Genomic DNA, 20,294 nt, shown 5'->3' with positions numbered 1-20,294 from the left:
CTTTTATCTAGACTCCTGGGCTGAGGGCAAAGCCTGGACGCGTGCAGTGGTATGCAGAGAAATGCATTTTAAATAACCAGGTAGGTAACACAAACACACACACAGGCCTAAAATTACCAAAGCCACACAAAGAAGAAGAAGGAAAGAATATAAATGCAGAAAAAAGAAATCAAAGTTAAAGTATATATTCTGTCTGTGTGTACAGATAGAGGCCTTGGAGCAGATGGTGGACATGACAGCCAAGCTGTTTGAGTGCGACAGAGATGAGATGTACAATTATCTCCTCCGGCTCTGCAGTAAGTCTTTTCCTTTCATTTGTCTGTGTGCTCTTTTATTTGGTTTCTCTGTTTGTGGGTGTTTGTGGGTTTGACCTACAAACTGCCTCCCCCCCCCCCCCTCCCTGACCTCATCTTTAGTTGTGACTTTTCACCTCTGGGTGTGCCTCCTGAGCTCATTCCCAGACCTTGAGTGTGCAGCAGAATGGGATCAGTCAGAAGTCAGCAGAAGACATGGTGTGATTGCTGCACTGGAGAGCAGAACAGATAACGCTTGTGATTGGAGTGTTAAAGCTGATTGTCGACCCATTACCCTTCCCTACACACACACACACGCACACACCACTAGCTGGTGTGTTTGATAAATTACAGCATAGTTGAGGGTCAGTCTGTTGATCAGATTAGTGCTTTGATTGCCTTCTCTCAGCATGGAGCGCTTTGTCAGAAATTGCTCTCTTGAGCATGTTGGGTAGTGAGCTGACTATACAGGCTCACAGGTCTGTGTGTCATGGCTTCCAATAACAAATCATAAACATTTTCTCATTCTCACTGCTTCGTTTCTGGTTGCTTTCAGAGGAGACCAACAATTGGCAGAAGGCAGAAGCCATGTGGACGAAGATGCAGGAGGAGAACGTCATTCCCAGGGAGAGGACTCTGCGTTTACTGGCAGACATCCTGAAGAGTAATGGCCAGGAGGTCCCTTTCGAGGTACCTGAGGTAAAGTCCCAGCTTACAATAAAATGAGAATCCCAATAATGCTCAGTTGGCAGGTCTGCTTTTAGGTTTGCCTTCCCTGCTCATGGCAATCATCTTTCTAATAACAAAGGCAAGAAGAAAGAGCTGTGATATTAAATATAACATACAGCCCTGTAGCACCAATGGTAAGACTCAACATAGTGGGCCTGTTCATTAAGTCTTTAATCACGGCAGTCAATTTAATCAGTTGAAGTAATTACCTGTCAGGTAATATTTCCTTTTTTTGGAATTTTTATTGTCTAAAAAGCTATTTTTTATGATGTGAGATTGTTGCTATTTTGAGATATTATATTAAGTCATTGTTTAATCAATAATTAAAAAATCATTGAGGCGTTCCCCAAGGCTTTGTCCCAGGACCACTTATGGTTTGAATATAATGCTTCCTCTCAGCCAGATCATTCATAGCCTTAATATTGCCCATTCAGGTTTGCTCATAACACAGTATTAAATCTCTCTCTGCTGTGCAACGCCAGTAGCCTTGACAATCTATTGACCTTTCTAAATGACATCAAATCCTGGCTATCTCAGAACCTTCCAAAGTTCATTTGATAATAACTTTTATATGTTACCTATTGGTCAGAAAGAATTCCACTTCTCTAGCCTACACTAAGTGTAGCTCACCTAAAATGTCAAGCATTGAGCTCATAGTCTGGCAGGGACTTTTGGATACTGAGCTCTGTTTTGATGTTCAAACAGGTGGAACAGTCTGATAATTGAGATCAGAATGACAATTTCATTTAATCTTATAATTCTCTCTTTAAAATATTTTTTAATTCTAACACTTTTGTGACTGTTTAACAGGCGGTACTGTTGATTTTATTTTTTAGTTTTATAGTAATCAATACTAAGGTTTGCTCAGCCCTCTTTGATGGTTTATACCTAAAATTGCATGGTAATAACACAATAATTACATTTAATATTCGGTACATTACTGGTCCTGTACTGATGTGGCAAAGTGCTTTAAAAGTTGCACTCCCTCATTCAAATCACAATGGTCTAATTACTGCTTTTTTAAAATTTAGATGACACTACATGTTTATTTTTTTGTCTGAATAAAACTGTTGCTGACTGAATCGATTAACCAAAGAGCAGGTTGACCCCAGACTCTGATTGTAGGAGCAACCCCCCCACGCCCCCCAAACAACCTCTGAAAACTCTTATCAGCCGCTCTCCATGCAGCCCCCCTACTCTGCTCCACTTTAAGCCCCTGTTCATTACATGCAGAGGAAACAGGATTGAAGCTCTGATCTGAAGTGTAGTCAATCAGACCGGTTGGCTGGTGAAAGGAATTACAGCTTGATCTGTCTCTGAATCTGTAATGCCAGACTAATTTAGCCAGACACTAAATGCTACCATATGGTTGTCGCTTGATGCTTGGCTCGATATGAGTGTTCAGCTGTAACGAAATTAAATGGAGAGAATTAAATGTTATTTCTTTACTAATTAAATACAATAATTAGTAAAGAGATGAAGTCTTAAAGCCTTAAATTCCTCTTGTTTGCTTCATTCCTTCACTATGCATTTTTCCTGAGCTTGGTGTGCGCGCCTGAAGCAGCCTGAAGCATGATGAGACAGAAAGTGATTGCCGTTGCCTGAAGCGATGAACTTCGTGACCCCAGGGGCTCTTGAGTTGACACCACCCGCTCCAGCACACACATTCTCTAGCACGCACACTTTTCCTTTGCCCCTGGGGTGCCAAACCTAATTTGCCCCCAGCCGATACAGCTTAACCCCCTTCCCTTGCTGCTACATGGGTGACCGAGCATTATGGGACCTTGCCCTGCCTGTCAAGCATTATTGCACTGTCATATATGCACATAAACACACCAGCTCTTTCCCAGGACACAGCTGAACATGTTTCAGACCTTAATACTTGGATGTAGCTGCATTTTGTGGACATCAGACTGAGTTTAAGCATTGTTTTACACGTGTGTTTGTGTGCTGTTTTTCTAGACCTGGTACCAGCAAGCTGCCACCACACAGCAGGTCAAGTTTGCAACAACCCCCACTGCAACTGAAAGTGTTAGTGATTACCAGGTCCGTCTGTTGGCCCTCTGTAAGAAGGGCAAGGCCAAAGGTAAGCAGCAGGAGGTCCTGCTATTGTTCTCCTGTAAGAGGGGAGACATACTACATTTGCCATACTTAAAACATCAGAGGTGTATAAAATGACCAATTCCAGTCTCTTAAAACTAGAATTTGAGAATATAAGAGAATAGAAATTGTTTATCAGGCAATTTCCTACTTTCCCATCATTCATGGTGATAGCATTAGGATCTTTTTTCAATGTTTTATATTCAAAGAGTTCTGCAATATTTCTGCAAAACCATGTGAAAGACTCATTGCCAGTTATTGCAAACGCTGGATTGCAGTTGTTTCTGCCATAGTTAGCAGAACCAGTTATTAGGTTAATGGGCGATTGGTTTTTCTCAAAGGGCTGGATACCTTTTTTCCCTCTTAATAAATGAAATCATCATTTAAAAACTACAGTTTGTATTTGCTCTGGTTATTTTTGACTGATCTTCGATTAAGAAATCTGCAAAAAAAAAATCAGAAATCGGGAAGGGGTAAGTATTTTTTCATAGCACTGTATGTATTGCACCTGCAAAACAAATTATCTCCAAAAGCATCGAAATGTTTTTCTTTACTCAACCCCAGTTAACGTCTTGATAAATTACAGTCTGTTACACTCTTACATGGGATTCTCTTTCCTAAGAAAGTTTTTCCTCCCCAAAATTGAGCATCTAACTTTCTGACATGTGGTTTTTTTTATCTGCCCACCTTTTCATTTTGCTTTCTGCTGATTCATGCTGTGTAGGCATGGCATTTTCCTCTTGACCCAGCATTTTTTTAAATTGTACTATTGGTGAAATCTACTGAGTGCCAAGTCTGCTGATTTATTGAGCGGGGAAAAGAATAAATGTCAAATTATACTTGAAATGAAGTAGTTCATATAGCAGTCTTGGGTGACTACTGTTCGAAACAGATGCTGTTAAAGGCGCAATAAAGTGCCTGCTGTCATAGGAATGGATCAGGTTTAATAACTGTTCAAGTTTTAAGGCGGTCACAGACACTTTTGGACAATTTCAAGGTATCCAAACATCACACACCTGGCCAGGTGGTTGATTTTTGAAAGATGCATGTCAGAATTTATTTGTCATACTGCCTTCACCACAGTTGAAGAACATCACCTTAAATTATTATTACCTTTTAAACAATGTTTGTATGTAATTACAAATATATAATTTTTCCAACTACTTTAGATACCGCAAATACATGTTTTCCTATAAATATTGAGAGAAATGGTAACATCATGTTTTACTATTGTGTGTTCAGATTAGGCTGTTCCAATCCATTAATACAAGGATAATCTTAAATTGTATTTTTCAGTTATCTCAGCCAATCTCATGACTCACTTTTCCCCTCTCCCTTTTTTCTTGCTTTCTTCCTGCAGAAGCATTTGGGATGCTAAAGGAAGCTGACAAAAAAGGTGTGGCACTAGGCCCCTCCCCCTACGACCACCTGATTCGTGCTCTGTTGGCCGAGGGATCTATGGATGAAGCCATGGCAGTCAAGGACATGTAAGTGCATTAATATCTTGATTTGTGCCAAAATCATCTGGAAAAAAGCATTAAAATATTACTGCTATAGTCTCAGTTTATTGTCTTGTACGCATCCCTGGTTGCTAAAAAGACTTCAGGTTGTGCAGAAGTCTATGTGGACTTGTAAACGCTGCTGTGTTTAGGGGCTTAATGTCTAGTATGAAAATCATACAGTCATGCACACAATGCAAAAAAACCCTTTTCATTTGTAGGTGTAATGCAAGTGTTGGTAATCTCACACAATGCCTCAATTGCAGATTTTAAAGTCGCATCTGTAGGAATGTCACTGGTGAATTCATCTCCATCCAGCTCACAGTCAGCTTTGAAGTGAATTTGTATGATGGATTGTCAGTTTTATAATGGATCACACCCTAAAACACGCAGTAGGAGGGTTTTCCAATGCTGTCAGGTTCAGCAGTTTGTCGTGACATAATGCAGTTCTCTCCATACATCTGCTTTGATTTACAAGGAGTGGGTTTTAGCTTTTGTTTTAGAAGGGCAATCAGATTTTTGCCCGATATCTAAGTATGATAACCAACTAATTGTGTTTAGTTTTTCCTTGAAAATCAACAACAGCAAAACAAAAGAGATCCCTTTCCATAGTTCCATAGTTGTTCATATTTTAGAAGACTTAACATAAGTGAAATATCCAGCCCCTAAAGCAGACAGAAAGCACAGCAGTTTGTATTAAACTTACAATTCAACATGTAGTTTAATGCTCTGCTACTTTTCCTGTCACTCCTCAGCTGGTGGTAGCAGGTCGCCTCAGGCTAAATCTGCAGCTCCTCAGTAGACATGAGGATTACAAACTGATTGTGTGCTAACACATTCAGTTCTGCTGGATATGGACAATGGTTCTTACTAAGCCCTGAGAGACACACACACACGCTTGAATATATAGATTAATTTTGGTTCTCTGGAAAGCGGGTGACTTTGTGCAGGGACATCAGTCTTCTTCCAATTAGTAATGTATCATGTGTTGTTGTTTCATTCGTGGGCCATATCAGGGCTTAGGCCTGGAGACGAATGGATGGACAGACAGAGGTATTAAAGATGCGAGCTTAGCACAGGGCTGATCTTCTTCTCTGTTTTGTCTTTTATAGGTAATCTCCAACTTTCCCTTTTTTCTGTCTCCTTTTGTCCCTTTCTTTATATCACTTTCTTTCTGCAGAGGAGAAACACAGAAGCAAAGAGTTACGATAATAACATAATGACACACACTGACTGAAGAGCTGCAGTTACTAATTTGTGCTGAAAGAAAAAACATGTAAAAACATCTATTACACTATCAGTCTCTTCCCTGTTTCCAGCTCCCTACATGGTTCACTCTCTTATATTATGAGAAATAATCATATCAATTTTAGAGCCGTGTTTCAACAAGCACAAGGCAATACAAGCGATAACCCATCTCCAGTCTCTGTTTGAATTGGTTTATGGCATCCCTGCCTGGATAAAAGCTTAGTTTATCTGCGCTCTTAATGAGAAGTGAAATGAGCTGAGAGGAAAGTCGGGGAGAAATGGAAATGGAAAGGAACGGATGGAGATAAAAGGGGCTAAATGGGAAAAGAGGAGTGAACAAGGGGAGGAGGGCTAGATTTAATCACGTACGGGGATAATGAAGACGCTATAGGCATTAATTCTCAGTGCGTGTGGGTGTGTTTGTTTTTGGGTAATCTGTACAGAATTGAGCAGCGGGGTACTTATGGTGAGATTAAGGGATTGGGAGAGAGTGATGATGAGAGAGAAGAAGAAGTGGGTGACGCACAATATCCCTAGAAGGAGAAGGTGAGAGTGTGTGTTGGGAGACAGCTTCTGGAGATTTTCTTCCACCTGATAAGAATAATTCTGACCCGCTGCTCAGTCTCCGCAGCAATCTGTCGCCGACCCTGTTACTCCTCCAATCTCCGGCGTGACCCTGTCACAGTGGCCGCCGGATGCTGCCCGGCCTGGTGTCGCCGCAGTGATAAGGATTGCCAGCCTGATGCTCAATTGAGCGGGCAGATTAATCTGGTTGCAGGGGTATAATAATAAAAAGGGGGGGAAAGGCAGGAGGCAAGCTTGATTGAGGTTTTAGTGGCAAAGAAATGAAAAAGAGGAGGGCTGGAAAGGACAGCAAGTTAGATGGACATGCAGAGTGAAAGGAGGAGGATTTGATGAGAGGGAGCAGCTCCCAGAGGAAGGAACATCACGTATACGACAACATCAATCAACCGCTTGATGTCTGCATTATTTTCAGGTCACAGAGAAGCTCAGACTTGTTTTCAATCAGATTTGTTCCTATTGTCTTGTCTGTCATATATCTTTCAGCTCATGCGTTTATCCCCTCTCTCTCTATGGAGTCTAACGCTTTTCAAAATGCGATGCCTGATAATGGCGGAGAAGACACCGTTGCACGGCTATCGCAGATTATAAAGATGTGTTTTTAGAGATACAGTATCGGCTTTAAAGTTGGAAATAATGGACCCACAGCATCGTTCAGATATGGAACAAATCTGTCATGTATATTATGTATTTCTGATATCAAGAAATGGAAATATTAATAGATGCATTATGAGAGTCACATATTTTTAAAAATAAACCCAAACAGAAACACTGTGGCAATGATTTGTACATTTATCTTATTTTTACATAATTTACTCAACTACATATGTGACAAATTGAAGTTTAGCAAAAAAGGTATAAATAAAATGTTAGTAGAACATTTTTCTTACAATGGGCACAACAATATTTGTAAATTGGCAAAATCTCAGAGGCAGCTTTGTCTGGAATGGATAGTTGTTTCTGGTTTTGTTTATTACTTTCCAACTTTGTGCAAGAACAACATGAAATCTTAATTCTCTTCTTCATTGTCGTCTTCTTTTAGCGGCTCCCTTTAAGCGTAACCACAGCGGATAACCTGCCTGCTGCCTATTCCAAGCATCCCCTTCTGTCACACCAACCCCTCTGCATCTCCTCCTTCACTACATCCATGAATCTTTTCTGTGGTCCTCTTCTTTTCCTCCCATCTCAGTCTTGTTTCTCAAACTTTGTCTCCAAACTGCTCAACCTGAGCTGTCCCTCTGATATACTAATTTCTAATCCCATCCTTTCTGGTTACTCGCATTGAAAATACGAGCATCTCCAACACTGCCACTTTCAGCTTGGCCTCACCAAGCAATACATAACAGGAGGTCTCTCTATCATCTGTAAACTCTTGTATTTATCCATCTTGTGTAACTAATATAAAATTGGAAATTATTTTAACATTTAGTAGCTCACAATTGATGTGAGACAAACAAACATCATCAATCCCTTTGGCTGATGTATTGGTGCACTCCTAGCGTATTCTCTAGTTTGTCTTTTTCTTGTGTATTACTGTAGTATACCACAGTCAACCAAGGAATTATTTGTCTCCCTTAGTGCTGAAACTCGGGTGCCAGGTTTCAAGCTGACTGATATTGCCAGCAGTTTACTCATCATCACACAAAGCAAGAAAGGCCAGGTCAAAGGTAAGAAATGGACATGCATGCTTAACACAAACAAACACATGTTTTTTGTACACACAGTCACTTGTTGCACTCCTCCACAGAGGCTCTTGAGAGACTGAAGTCTATGCTTCAGTTGGACCATGTGCCTTCGCATCTTTCCATCACCAGGCTGGTTCAGGCTCTGGGTAGTCACGGCAACGTGGAGGGGATCCAGGATGTGGAATCACTAATAAAGAGACTTGGTACAAGCCCCAACTTGTCCAGCATGGTGTTTGTCAACAACACTGCCCTGGCACACATCAAAAAGTAAGTTTATATGTGGAGATTTGTCAGTGGACCTGTTAGGTTCACAGCATGTACAGCTTTTCAGACATTCCCCAACATGTAATGAAATGTACTGACATTTAGCAGGAAAAAGATGACTGAAGATAGGTTGCATGAGCAAAATGTTTCAACGCAGTCGAGTGAGTCTTTTATGCCATTTCGTAAGCACTGTTGGATATAAACAGTTTAATGCACTACCCCACAGGAGAGTGTGGCAAGATCCAGGCTGACACACTGTTAAAGTAAAAGCTTACAGGGCTGCCAGGGCGTTAAGTACAAATGGGAAACACGGGCATAATAGGATTATTCATGGGTTCCTTTTAATGTCATGAAAAGAGCCGTCCTCCGTTCCTCCTTTGTCTCTTCTCAAACTGCAGAGCAAAAATAATAAAATGCATTGTGCATCAAAGTTTCATTGTGCCACTTGTGCATTAGAGCTGTGCGCCAGCTCGAACAGAGGCATCCCCGCGCCATCTCAGAGGGACAGCGAGAAGTGAAGAACAGCAAGGCGGTCTCACGCCTGATTGGCCATCGTAGCGCGGATCTGTCAGCTTGAACTCTGACCTGTGGGAGCTGCGCTCTGAGCCTCCCTGACACATGCTTCCCCTTTGTATCTGAGTCAAGCTGACTGGTTAAGAGCAGCGGCGGAAAAGCAAGCGGTCCCGGAAAGCGGGGCACCACATTTAGAGGGGCCCTTTGCTGAATTATTCAGACGGTCCCAGTCGCAACAATCAGCGTAGATATGTTCCCCCACCTCCAGACACTCACACTTATATATATATACACACACACCCTGGAAGTTAAATATTCATCACGACTGGTGACGGCAGGGGGTGAGCAGGGAGCATAAAGTGTTAGTAGTGTAGCTGGGTTGCCAGTTTGAGTTGTTTTAGGTTTGTAATGCTGTGGTATGCAGGCTTTGTGTGGTTGTGGCAACCTCAGCAGAAAAACATTTCACAGAATAGGCGGGAGAAGGAGTGTGCACTCAGAGGGAGGCACAAAAAGTAAAACTAATATAATTTTAATATTACATATTTTGATATATTTAAAGTCCAAAAATGGCATTTTGGAGTTTTTGTTTGTTTTGGTTTTGTTGTCGTTTTATCGGCCACTTTATCCCATTCTTGATCTCTTTAAAAACAGCTGTATTGGAGGTTTATGCATGTTGCAGTTTACGCATAATAAGTTGGTGCGAATTCAGAATGAAACCTGATCTTTTTTGAGGACAAAATCAGGTGTGGAGGTTTGGTGGTGGTTGGGTGTGTAACAAGTCCAACTTTTAAACAAGGAACCTGCTTGTTTCAAAGTTGAACTTGGACAACTTAAATCACATTGTGAGGTTTGAAGTGTTGCATTACTTTCGAGTTTTACGCGAATTTCCAACTCCATATTTTTAGTCTTAAGCTCATCACAATAATAAACCATATATCCGCTCTCACTGGTGACTTATAAATGCAAGACTAGAGCACTAACAAGCCTGAAAGTCCCACACCATTACACCGGCAGCAGCAGCCTGAGCTGCTGATACAAGGTGGGATGGATCCATCCTTTCCATGTTGTTTAAGCCAAACTTTGACCCTGTCATCAACTTTTTGTTTTGTTTGTTTTTTAGGTTTTTTTTTTTTCCCAGTCTTCACGTTGTCCAGTTTCAATAAACCAGAATGAACTTCAGCAGGTCATCTCATCCATGCCTATATGCCTTAATGCATTGTGTTAATGCCATGCCATAGGACGATTACATATTAGCATTAATGAACGTTTAGAAAGATATACCTTATAAAATGGCAGGTGAGTGAATATAACAGAAAATTTGTATCCGTCTCCCTCTGCAGTGATGATGTGTCGTCTGCAGTAGAGTTGCTGGAGGGAATCTACACCAGTCCAGACAGCACAAACCCCAGCATGTCCTTCGTCTTTAGAAAGGTTCTGGAAGCTGGGAATGACCATGCCATGGACAAGTGTAAGACATAAGCAGAAATAGAAGGCCACAATCAAAGTAACTGATTTAAACTGAGTGGTGCTCAATAATCCTTTACCAACACAACATGTCGTTCTATAGTGAGTGCTATGGCCGAGCGGCTAGCCAACCACTTTGCCTGCTACAGACCAGCTTCAGACCTCTTCCTCCAGCTGCTGGATATGGACAAAGTGGAGGATGCCAAATTCATGCTGGCTGTAAGTGTGTGTGTGTGTGTGTGTGTGTGTGTGTGTGTGTGTGTGTGTGAGAATAATAGCTCATAGGCTAAAAGCCAAGACATTCTGGTTTGAAGTGTCAGAAGTATACTTTTAGCCAAGTGTTGTCCAAAGGTATGTTAGATTCAGGTTATTTATCTCCTCTGGCTTGGTTGTAGCCTTCAGTGGTTGAGATGCGCTAGAATACTGGAAATTAGCTACCTTTCATACATGGATACATTACTTTTCTCACGTTACTTCATCACAATTTAATCATGGCGTGAAGGAGTCTGTGTGCTTCTCACTGTGCTTCTCACTGTGCACGCTCTCAATAACCTTGATTTGAAGATAAGAGTGACTTGAATGATGCTGAATGTCTTACAAGAGGAACACAGTGGGTTGTCCTGAGTAAATTCAAATGTGTGACTGTTACAAAAGAATGTGCAAAAATAGAAATGAAAGAATCTGCTGTGAAAATGAAAACTTAACTGTTTCTTATGGCCAAGTTAAGGTACTATTTAAGCCCTGCTGAGTTCTGTTCATTCAGCTTGGAATTGGAGCAAAATGCACATACTAAGTGATGTTCTTCGATATATATATTTTTTTTTTGTGACCACTTTAGATAAATTTTAAATCATATGGGGTGTTTCTGTCCCAGTGAGCGCTTCTCCATTTGACTGCTCTGTGCTTTTACATTTTAAATTATGATATCAAAGTAATTAAAATCTGCCAAAAGAGGGGAGAAAATATCAACAAGGGACCTTGTAGTGAATTTAGTCCATCACAACTCCCAGTTGCTTTCATCCAGTTGTCAGACCCCAGTGTTGTTGGAGAGGTTCTCCTGCCACATTCGTTCACTTATTTATCCAACCTTGCGTTGATGTCAGGAAAAGCTTGCCCGCTTTCCACCACTGAGTCTTGTGGTCTGAAATTTGCCTCCTACTCTTTCACTTATTCAACAGTTCGTATATTACAGCTCAATGACTTTGCATTGAGCCTGGGGATATAAATATGTAGCAGCTAGATGGGTGAGAGACAGGAGATGGATGGAGAGCATGGTGCAAAATAAGAGAGACAGAAATGAAGAATCGAAGGCCTGCAATGTACAAAATAATTATTTGCCCAAGTTCAGTGCATCTCTTGGGACAATAATGGTCCCTCATTCGCAATGGGACTCCACACCAGGTAGCTCTGCATGGAAGGACCTGGGAGGCTGCGTCTCCTCCTTGGTTTGATCCAGGAATCTTGCAAATCCTTAAAAAAAAAAAACTAAATTTAAAAAAAACTGTAGCATTAACACAAAATTAAATCAATGAGACACTGGTTTCACCTTTACACTGCTTCCCTGTTAAGTAAAAGATCAAATCAAGAGACAAATGAAGTCTAAAATAGGCCTTCTCTGAAAAATTTTGTCTGCACAGCAGCATAAGTTGCTCCCAAATGTTGACAATTAATATGGCTTTTAAAGAAGTCACTAGTCTTTGTGCACTGATGAATCCCCACACAAATGCAGATGACTCAAATCACCTTTATCTATATAGCGCCTTTTAAAAACAACAGGATTTGACCCAAAGTGCTTTTCAGCTCTGGCAGATGGATTAACAATGCAAGTATACAAAAATACACAGAACAGGTTAAAAACAAGTCTAATACAAACCAAGAAAACACGATAAACACATGTATATGCTAAGAAATGGATCAGTAAAAGGAGAAATTTGTAAACAAACAATATTAAAGACAAACACATAAAGTCAATTGGAAAAAGTAGTTAAGTTTAAATTGCATAAAAAAACCAAATAAAATGGTACAGGATGGCTTAAAAAGTAAGAGTGCAATTGAACAGTGACGTCCTCAGACTGATATAAGAAAGCAATGCATTAAATGGTAACATTCTTGCTTTTACCACATATTTTCCTTACTGTATTTTTCATGTTGCAGTGGACCTGACGATAATAGGGGGCAATCTCAGAAAATCGGTTGGATAAGACGCTATTGCAGAGCCTTAGAAAGTAATCTCACCTTTAATTTTTGAAGTAAGAGTCTGGCACTAAGGGGAACGTGATTAGGAAAAATATCAAAGTACCATCAAAATGATCCTCATCTGTACCCCCTGAATAAAACGATTAAACATCAGCTTCACTTTAACCGTCCAGAAGAATTAAAAGATGCATCAGAACTGCAAGGCGCTTACTAGGGTGGATCAAATTTTCCACATATTTAAACTTTTTAAAACTAATTATAAGACTGAAAACTGCAAATTTAAAGTCACTTTAAACTTTAAAGGCAACACTGATAATGATAGTGTCCCTTTTTGAAGTCTGGTGGGGGTGAATGATTGCTTGTATAGCTTATTTGATCTCAAGATTATAGTTTTGCTGTAAACTCGGAAAAACCGTAAGGTGCTGTGGTAAATATCTGTGAGATGTTACTTTAAATACGATAAACCTACCAAAATTACAAGAATGTCTCATGGTAACATGTGCCGTCCTGTTGTTAAAGTTTGAGTTTAGTCTCACATGTGACCGAGGTTGAGCTACACGCTGTGGTTTGTCCCTCTCGTTTTCCTGACTCTCCCCTCCAAGCTGCTCTTCCAGGGTCACTGCAGGGTAGCTTCCCAACTCCTCCATCCCATAAGTGAAGCAGGACCACAACTCTGAAAAGCTTTTATGCAGGCAAGCACACTATAATGATGACAAGTCTATCAGGAGAGATGGAGGTGAGGTCGATGGGGAGCGAGAGGGATGAAGTCATTAAGGAGCGAGAAAGAAGCTGTGAGGTGTGTGCGTTACAGTCTCGTCTATAACTGCGCTGGGAGAGGTCACTGAGGAAAAAGAGGAAGAATTCCCCAGGTATCCAGAGCTTTTAGGCAGTGTGTGTGAGCAGCAAAGGAGAAGGTGGGTCTGTTCAGCTGCGGCTTTACCACTGGGACTGTTTGGAGTGGCAAGGGAGGGCAAAAAATACAGGAGAGCGAATGAGAGCATGGAGCAAAGTTGCTTCAAAAAGTGAAGTAGCATAGTGGTAGTCTAATTGCCTGATTGTACTAAAGCTATTCTGCACTTAGTGACTCCAGAAGAAGGCAGGCTGCTCCGTGTCTGTGTGTGAAGCTGCGTGTTAATAGCCTTGCAGGCCATCCGCTTTTAATTCTGCGCGGAGCAGAGGAGGGAAACGTGTCAGTTTACGACTGGCTAGTAATCGGAGCTCAACGCAGCTCAGCCGAGAGACTCACTCAGTCACAGAAAGGCAATCTTCTTCACACACCCACAGAGTATATCATATGTATGTTAGTGTGTTTTCACAATAAGCAGTCGTTAACTGACCAGTGACAGAAACATGTCAGTTACTGGGGGGGGGGGGGGGGTATGCTGTTTTTCAGTGTAATAGGAAGTCAAAATCTAACATCCAGTTTACCAATTTCTCTGACAGTTCTTTAAAAAGAGCAACTTTAAGTGTGTCCCCCATAAAGGTGACCTCCCTGTACCATTAATGACGAGTTTTAACACGCTATAGATAACTAAAGATGCGATTTGACAAACATTAGAATCGTTTCTCAATGTATTTATGTTTTTTAAATAGAAATGGAAGAACCATACACAGCCACAACAGCCTTGGTCGCACACTTCAACCAGTATTTGTCAAAGTCAGCCAATGTGGTTATGTTCAGCACTCTTTCATGAGCAGGCTTTCCAGTGGTATAAGATTTAACGTCACAAAGCTTTGTTACAACAGAAATAATCAACCAAACACAAATTGTCTGACTTCTTCAACCGCTAGGGTTACTCCTAAAAGATAAAGAGTTAAGACGCCTGTTTGTGGCGAATTATTTGCCGGAATCGGCCTGAAACTTTTTCACTTCTGTTTTGAATTCCTGTCATCAGCTCATCAGTGTAAATCGCTCCAGTCCAAGCTGCACAGGAAGCAGTCACGCTATGACCGTACTGATGTTTCCACTGAGTAACAGACATGGCCTTTAGTTGGACTTGGCGATAATTATGCTTTTTGTGAAGCTCTGTACCTATTAAGGTCATAAAGAAATGAGTAGTTATTAGATTCATAATTATCCTTTAACCTGAGTGTAACCCTGAGTGTGCGAATGTTTATACGAATGCTTGGGTGTGCTGGAGTGTGCGTGTGTGTGTTTATATACTGTACCTATTTAAAAAGAAGACTGAAGTGTCTTCTTGACTTCAGAAAGAGTCGAGAGGATCAGCTGTCGACTATCACACTTAAGCTCTTATTTCTTTCTCTCTCTTTTTTTTGTCTCTTTTGTCCTAATGCAGCGTTGCAATGCTTTGGCTGAACAGAAGGAAGTGCTGCTGTCCTTTGTAACCCAAAAGGCTCAGACACCTGGGCAGGTAAGAAATTCTATCATTCGTGAACACATTATTTGTGACCAAGTGGGTTTCCTTAATTATGGACTAATCAAAATGCAACCTCTATGATATTTAACTACACTTCTCCTTTCAAGTGACTGCTGTAATCCTGATGTCTCAGATCTCTAAATCTAGTCTAAAGATTTTAATTTTTTTGACCCTATTAATGTTTACATTTGGCCACAATCCCCTTCAAGTAGGCCTCTCTGTGGACCTCTGGACCTTTCGCATATCTTGATATGTGTGGATTTTCCCCTGGAAGTCCACTTCTCACCACTTAATAATCACAAATGTCAATTTCTGAAGGTACTGGGATGTACTAGGTTGCCTGAGCATCCCCTGAGTTGTGCCTGTGTACTCACCTTGGTGAAGTTGAGTACACAGAAATGCATCTACATTGATTTTTGTCTTTCTGAATGAAGTCTGAAATGTCAGAGAGGCAAAATATTCCTTAATGTGACTTAGTTCAAATAGCCACACATGGAATTAGGAACCTGAGCGTCTGCAGTCTGTTCCATGTTTAAAAGCACACTCACTTTTGAACAGAATTATTATTTTTACCCATTTTGTTGGAGCATATTTTAATTTCTATTTTGTTATCGGGATATGAATCACAGTTCAACTCCTTACATGCGCGTCCTTGCATGTGTAATGTGTTTGTGTTTAGGTGGGTAAGATCAAGAACCTGCTCAGCTTGATTCCAGACTTTGCGGAGAAAGAACTGCTGTACCCATACCTGATGAAATGTCACGGTAAGATGCATAAACAGGCATTCGTTCTTACAGAAGAGCTGAACGGGTCTGGTAGTGCAGCATGCGGTTCACTGGACTGCAGCTAAGTCAACATTAACAGACCCATTAACAATGCATCAGGTCAAGCTCAGGGTGTGTGTGTAGGAAAGCGTTCAGGGGTTAGAACACATGTCCTCTAATGAGTTAGCTGTCCTGGCTAGCCTAGCGTGCTAATCTCAACACGTTCCACCACTCAGCTTTTCCCCCCCTCTCTCCACCTTTTTGCTCCTGTCTACATTTTCTTGTCCTCAGTTTTTCTTTTTTATCCTCCTCTCTTTGCTTTCACTTCACCTTCTCACCCACCAGTCCCCCCTTCTTCCGTACCTTGTCACACCAGAGATGAGAAGACATGACTATTTAATTAGCATTAGCTCGCTGGTCGGTCAAGGCAGCCATAGGGGAAGCAATTAGTGATGCTCTGCTCGCCTCCGTTCTTTGTCCCATCTGTGTACTTTTTCTTTTTTTCTCTTTGAGGGCTTTTCTTTTTTCCTTTCACTCTCATTTTTTTCACCTTTGTGACCTTCCCTTTTGGCTGCACACAACCACAGATATTTGTGTGCAGTTGTTTCAGGTTTGTCTCCCTAAAAATGAAAGTTACTGACCCTTTAATATTTTTTTTTCTTGTCATCATTTTTAATGTCTATAAAGCCTTATTTTCCTGTCTAGCTGTTTTTAATTTGCACCTTGAGAATATATTTTCCACGGTGCCAGTGACTCCTTGCCTATTTCTTCCCCTATGTTCCCTTTTTCCACCTCCTCCATTGAACCAACAAACACAAGTAATAAAAAGAAAGTGTCACGCTGCCAAGAAAAAAGGAAAAAAATGGAAATGCACAGATAGCAGCTGCATTTAAAAATCACATTTCTTGGCACCAATAAATTGCCGGGAAAATAACATGATTATCCCACCACACTGTCAGTTTTCTCTAAATATCTAAATTCAAATAAGACATGTTTCTTGTCTCATTTGTTGACTTTCTCCCTCCCACTCCCCACTTTCATCTGGCAGTTCTGGATAAGGAGTTACCAGCAGCCAAGGCTTTGCATGAGCAGATGCAGAAGGAGGGGATAGTTGTAGACGAGCTGTCACTCAAACGTCTGGCTGTGCTTTACCGCGAAGCAGGAGAGACGGTGCCCTTCCCCGAGCCCCCCGTAAGTCTCCCTCTCTCTCTCTCTCACACACACACACACACACACACACACACACAGGAGATGCTTTGAGCAAACACTCGGATGCAAATGTGTTTGTGTTTTAACATTTTAGAGGTTTGATTAAATAAAATGAACCATAGATACAAAAGCAGAAAAACTGCAGGAGAAAAGTTGCTCTTCCTTCATTCAGAAAATTCAGTTGTGAAGCTTTTGTGTACTCCACACTGTTGTACATTTCAAACTCTGACGTAAAGGAAAAAGTTGTTTTTTTTTAAAGCAAGAAATATAAATACCCTTAAACATGGCAATTAGTTGGACAATTGATTTTTGGGTTAGAGGTGAATTTGTTGAGTTTGCATCAGACCTCCACAAATGACAATCTGGACCTGTGGAAGGAATTATGAGCAACTGCATTCATATTATCAACATTTTGGTTTGTGTTACCAGGAAACATGGAAAGCATAGTTCACTACAACTAGAAATAAACCTAAAACGGAATTTATGATGCATTTCTGCCTTTCATTTTAGGGTGAACACAAATTTTAACTAAGCAGTGAATTAACCTCTCAAGAAAGAATTGACAATGATGCTCCAGTTGGCAAGTTTTCTTTAAACATGACTTTTTCCTTATGTTTGGCCTCTGTACATCACCACAGTGGATTTTAAACCACACACTAAAGCTGTCATTGAAGTGCAGACTGCCATCTTTAATTCAGGGATATGAGTTAGAATTGCATTAACAGTTTATGCCGTCACCGCGTTCTGTTTCCTCTCTTGAGATGCTCTGTTTGGCCTGCTGCACCTCACAGCTCCTAACCAGTGCTAGCACTTGTTGTGCTGGTGTCCTAATGTGTGCTGTGGTCTCTGTGTGCCATACTAATATGAAGGAGCAGTATGCCCGCTCGGTATACTTCAGCATGCCCAGGCCTGCAGCAAGCCTCCTGAAGCCATTAGTGTGAGTGTGTGTTGTGTGTGTGTGTGAGTGTGTGAGAGAGAGAGAGTAAGAAATGGCGCCCCAGAGTCACGGAGTTGTGTAAGGGAGATGGTGTCACTGCAATAGCCACTCTTCTTTTTGGGTTCATAGTGTTTTTGAGCATTTCAGCACGATGAACATTTTTTTAAGCTGATGTGGGTCTATTTTTAGCAGAGGACACACACACACACACACACACAGAGGCCTCTCAGCCACAGCACTTTTGATGCGCTGTCCCCTTGAGGCAGGTATAGGCCGGAGCCTTACCTTCACATCACTCACCTGCAGTACGAAGATAGAAGGAGAAAGAGGGGATGAAGGTAGAGAAGCTCTTACATTATTTACTGAACACCAGGGTAGTTAAGTGATTGCTGGATTTTATAAACAGAGTAGAAGGAGGAGAGTTGCAAGGAGAGGGAAAGGTGAAGAGTCACGGCGTTGAGAAGTTTCTACAAATAAAAGCGCAGCTCCCGACGCTGGTCTTCATCCTCTCCAAATGTATAGAGGTTTGCATTTTCCGGCAGCCTGTTTCCAAAAAGAAATGTTTCAGTTTTATTTCTTTTTATTTCTAAATGCTTTGAACTTTGTCAGAATGTAGCCAAATAAGCCAACATGTGGACAAACCTTTAGAGGAAATAAGATATTTTTAATTAGGGTGCTCTGACCCCCTCGAAACTGTTTGAAACGCGTGCCAGGATCTCCCTCTCCCTCTCTGTAGTGAGCACGGCGATTTATCGGCATTAATTACTACATTAATAAGCAAACGTACACTGTAAGGAGCTGGCGTAATCTGCAGAAAAGCTCTCACCTTCTCCCCCTCCCAAAAACACCCACCACAACACTTTGTCTGGATCAAAACACTGATTAATTAGCCAGGAACAGAGGCAAAGAACGGAAGTGCGTGTTTGGGGAATGTGCTACAAATCCTTTATTTGTGTATTAATGGGGATTTAAAGATGAAACGAGACAACCTGGTTGGAGACTGGAGACTATTTAGACGGACCCAGGAGGGCTCCAGTGCCGCTTACTTTAAGAAAGAGGCGAGATACAAAACACGCCTTACGGTGTAAGGCTGCAGCAGGTGAGCAGGTGTTGGGATGTTTGTTGCTGAATGGTCTGCCTTTGCTTTCTCTTTGCAGGAGTCCTTTAAGTTTTATGCAGACAAGCTGAGAGCTGCCAAAGCCCAGGCGACAGCGGAGGAATAAAGATTAATCATCCTCTCCTCATACCTCATTGCAAAACCCATAGTTTTCTTCCTTTCTTTCTTTTTTTATATGAGTTGTTCAATCTGAAATGTTGAGTGTTGTAACTTTTGGATGCTGATTCTGTCCACTGCGATATCAATATTGTTGAACATGTTGCGAATGTACAGAAGTATTTATGCTAATAAACGATGGTAGGAACCCAGATCGAGTGCGTGAGGTTTTTGTGCAATTTCAAAAAAAATATTTTCAAAATACCCAGCCCACCTTGGGTGATGTTTTATGTCTTAATCGGGTGCAGCTCAGGGGACAAAATGCATTTACTCAAGAACAACACTTTTCAAAGTACTGCATCTTTTACTTTACAGAATTAAGTTATAGCCAAAAAACCTATAAATTCTTCATCATGTTTCAGGTGGATCTCCAAAATCACTGGAGTCATGTGTTGCATGAGCATTACATCACCAACGCTCAAGTTTCTGACTTGAACTTTTTGAGGGCCTCTGCACAAGTTAAACACATAATTAAATGTAATACCTGTTTTAAAGCATGTGTAAAAACATACAAATGCACATGAGTGAATAGGTTTTGTACATTATAATCTATATACCCAAGCAACAATGTGAAGCTGAAGAAATGAGTTGAATGGATGGATATATGACTAATTTTGAGTCAAAGGTCATAATTAATCTAATGGTGGGCTTTTTCCTCCTTTTTTATGTAAGGTCATTTCCAGCGGCAGGCTAGAAACCAACACAATTTGGAAATTTATGTTATTAAAGGTCCTTTTCAAAGAAGTGTTGAAGCTCACAATTATATTAATGTATGTTTGACTGTTTTTGCAATATTAAAATTATATTTCAAACACTGAAATGCTTTTTTTGGTCTTAAGTTTAAGGTGTGGCTTACATACTATATTTTCAGTGTTTGTGCACTGAAGGCTCCAGGTTTTCCCATCGCACATAATTAGCTACCATATGTTTGTGAATTCAGAAATCTAGCAGGTCCAGGTCTGTAAGTCTGAATTTTGAGTGAGCATAGAGAAAATTTAGACTTTCATTGTCATCTGTGAAGAAAGCTTCATGCATACTTCATGTACATACTCTAAGTAAAATGTATTTATGTAGTGCTTTTCTAGAAAAATATTACAAAGGTATCAATAACAACCAGCTTGTGCAAGGTCAAGGGCAAATACTGGGGTCCTGACCTGCTA

At 40.9% G+C, this 20,294-nt stretch overlaps 1 protein-coding gene across 1 annotated transcript in view; it reads left to right on the top strand.

The window, feature by feature from the left end:
* The window catches only part of lrpprc (leucine-rich pentatricopeptide repeat containing), a 57,718-nt gene extending 38,429 nt beyond the window's left edge, over positions 1 to 19,289 (top strand). Inside the window, exons 26-38 of the mRNA XM_085183579.1 lie at positions 12 to 80; positions 206 to 296; positions 850 to 992; positions 2,985 to 3,108; positions 4,483 to 4,609; positions 8,030 to 8,118; positions 8,199 to 8,403; positions 10,254 to 10,381; positions 10,481 to 10,596; positions 14,871 to 14,945; positions 15,631 to 15,715; positions 16,764 to 16,906; positions 19,019 to 19,289. Of these exons, the coding sequence (XP_085039705.1) occupies positions 12 to 80; positions 206 to 296; positions 850 to 992; positions 2,985 to 3,108; positions 4,483 to 4,609; positions 8,030 to 8,118; positions 8,199 to 8,403; positions 10,254 to 10,381; positions 10,481 to 10,596; positions 14,871 to 14,945; positions 15,631 to 15,715; positions 16,764 to 16,906; positions 19,019 to 19,084 (1,461 nt within the window). The 3' untranslated portion in view covers positions 19,085 to 19,289. The remainder of the gene's footprint in view (positions 1 to 11; positions 81 to 205; positions 297 to 849; positions 993 to 2,984; positions 3,109 to 4,482; positions 4,610 to 8,029; positions 8,119 to 8,198; positions 8,404 to 10,253; positions 10,382 to 10,480; positions 10,597 to 14,870; positions 14,946 to 15,630; positions 15,716 to 16,763; positions 16,907 to 19,018) is intronic.
* The last annotated feature ends 1,005 nt before the right edge of the window (positions 19,290 to 20,294 follow it).

This window comes from Neolamprologus multifasciatus, chromosome 13 (genome assembly GCF_963576455.1).
Source record: "Neolamprologus multifasciatus chromosome 13, fNeoMul1.2, whole genome shotgun sequence".
In the NCBI taxonomy this organism is placed as follows: Eukaryota; Metazoa; Chordata; class Actinopteri; order Cichliformes; family Cichlidae; genus Neolamprologus; species Neolamprologus multifasciatus.
The sequence above is the reverse complement of the archived record's forward strand: the minus strand, read 5'-3'. Positions and strand labels throughout refer to the sequence as shown.